This window comes from Drosophila takahashii, chromosome X (assembly GCF_030179915.1).
Source record: "Drosophila takahashii strain IR98-3 E-12201 chromosome X, DtakHiC1v2, whole genome shotgun sequence".
Taxonomy (NCBI): Eukaryota; Metazoa; Arthropoda; class Insecta; order Diptera; family Drosophilidae; genus Drosophila; species Drosophila takahashii.
Window position 1 is genome coordinate 25,296,854 of NC_091683.1, and position 1,413 is coordinate 25,298,266.

General features: G+C 47.1%; 1 protein-coding gene across 1 annotated transcript; it reads right to left on the bottom strand.

Moving 5' to 3' along the window:
* Window positions 1–517: 517 nt before the first annotated feature.
* LOC108069720 (cofilin/actin-depolymerizing factor homolog) lies at window positions 518–1,181 on the bottom strand. The gene has a single exon (XM_017159929.3). It carries the CDS (start codon window positions 1,028–1,030, stop codon window positions 584–586), a length of 447 nt encoding a protein of 148 aa, XP_017015418.2. The 5' UTR covers window positions 1,031–1,181; the 3' UTR covers window positions 518–583.
* Window positions 1,182–1,413: the final 232 nt, after the last annotated feature.

Genomic DNA, 1,413 nt, shown 5'->3' on the forward strand with positions numbered 1-1,413 from the left:
CGAATTGAATTCAGCAAATCAATAAACGCTGCGCACATTCAATCCAAAATCTCATTTGAAGTGTAGCAATTGGGGCTGCTGGGTGACGTGCTCTCCTCGTCAATTTGATTAATTCCCAGACTTTTGCCAAATGATATGGAAATGCCGCGGGACGCGGTTAAGCGGAGGGGGCGTTTGTTTCAACTTGCTCGTGATTTATGGATGAGATAAAAACAAAAAATACACAAAAAAGTCGCGTCTGAATGCCAAAACTTTGCCTTCGCAGCAGAAAGTATGTACTTATTTTTAGCCCGGGCCGAGATAATGAGCGAAGGAGGACGAAAGCTGGGGACACAAACAAATTATACCTGATACCCGGTGGCAAGCGTCAAGCGTTAAGAGGCATCCATATGCCAAATGGGCTCATTAGAAGCCGGGGCGAAATCAAATTAAATCGGAACCCTCGCCAAGGAAAGATGGGACGAGGAAAGACGGACTTTGGAGGCGCCACAAAAATAAAACTCGACACCAGAGGCAATTTTAAATGGGCCTTACTGTATTTCAAGGAGGCGGATGATAAGTATGGGGTAAACCAGAAGGACATCTATTCCCTGTCCAGCGAGCGCAGCTGCTCCTCGACGGCATTGCGACAGGCCTCGTCCAGTTCGGTGGCCTGGATGCACTTCTGGACGCCCGCGAACTCCCGCTTCAGCACCGCAAAGGTGCTCGAATAGAGCATCTTGTCCTTGACCTTGGCCAGCGTGGGGCACCAGAGCATCAGGAAGAGCTTCTCCTTCAGGCAGGTGGACGAGGTGCCCTGGCACTGATGCTGATACGCATAATCGTAGACGGCAAAGCGGCACTGATTCGCCCCCGAACGTCGCAGATCCGCGAGGAAGTCATCGTAGGTCGCCTCCCGCACTCCCAGATACTCCACCTTGATCTCCAGCTCGTCCTGGATGACGAACACCGCGTAGCGATGCTGCTTCAGCTTGCGAATCTGCTCGAAGACCTGCCGGCACTCGCGGCTCAGCTCGATTCCAGATGCCATTCTTTTTCTTTAGGGTTAGCAGTGGAGCAGTTACGTCAACAGTTGGCCGCCAGTGGGTAGAGCAAAGAGCATATCTCAGCCAGGCTGGAAAATTTGGAATTTAGATTTGTTCGAAACCGAAAGGCGGAAACTTGCCAAAAGCCCTGGGCACAGCCAACTGGGATTGCGGGCTTCACACGTTGAGAAATATTATTATATAATTATAATTACATTTTTGTTAAATGTTTATATGTATAAATGTAGATAGTTAACAAACATTTTACTTAGTAATTAAAATATATATACACCAAACAAACAATCGATATGAAACGTACATTATATTTAATATCAATTTTAACTTGATATGCGGCCCCGTAAATTCGATATGCCCAAAATGAATATTT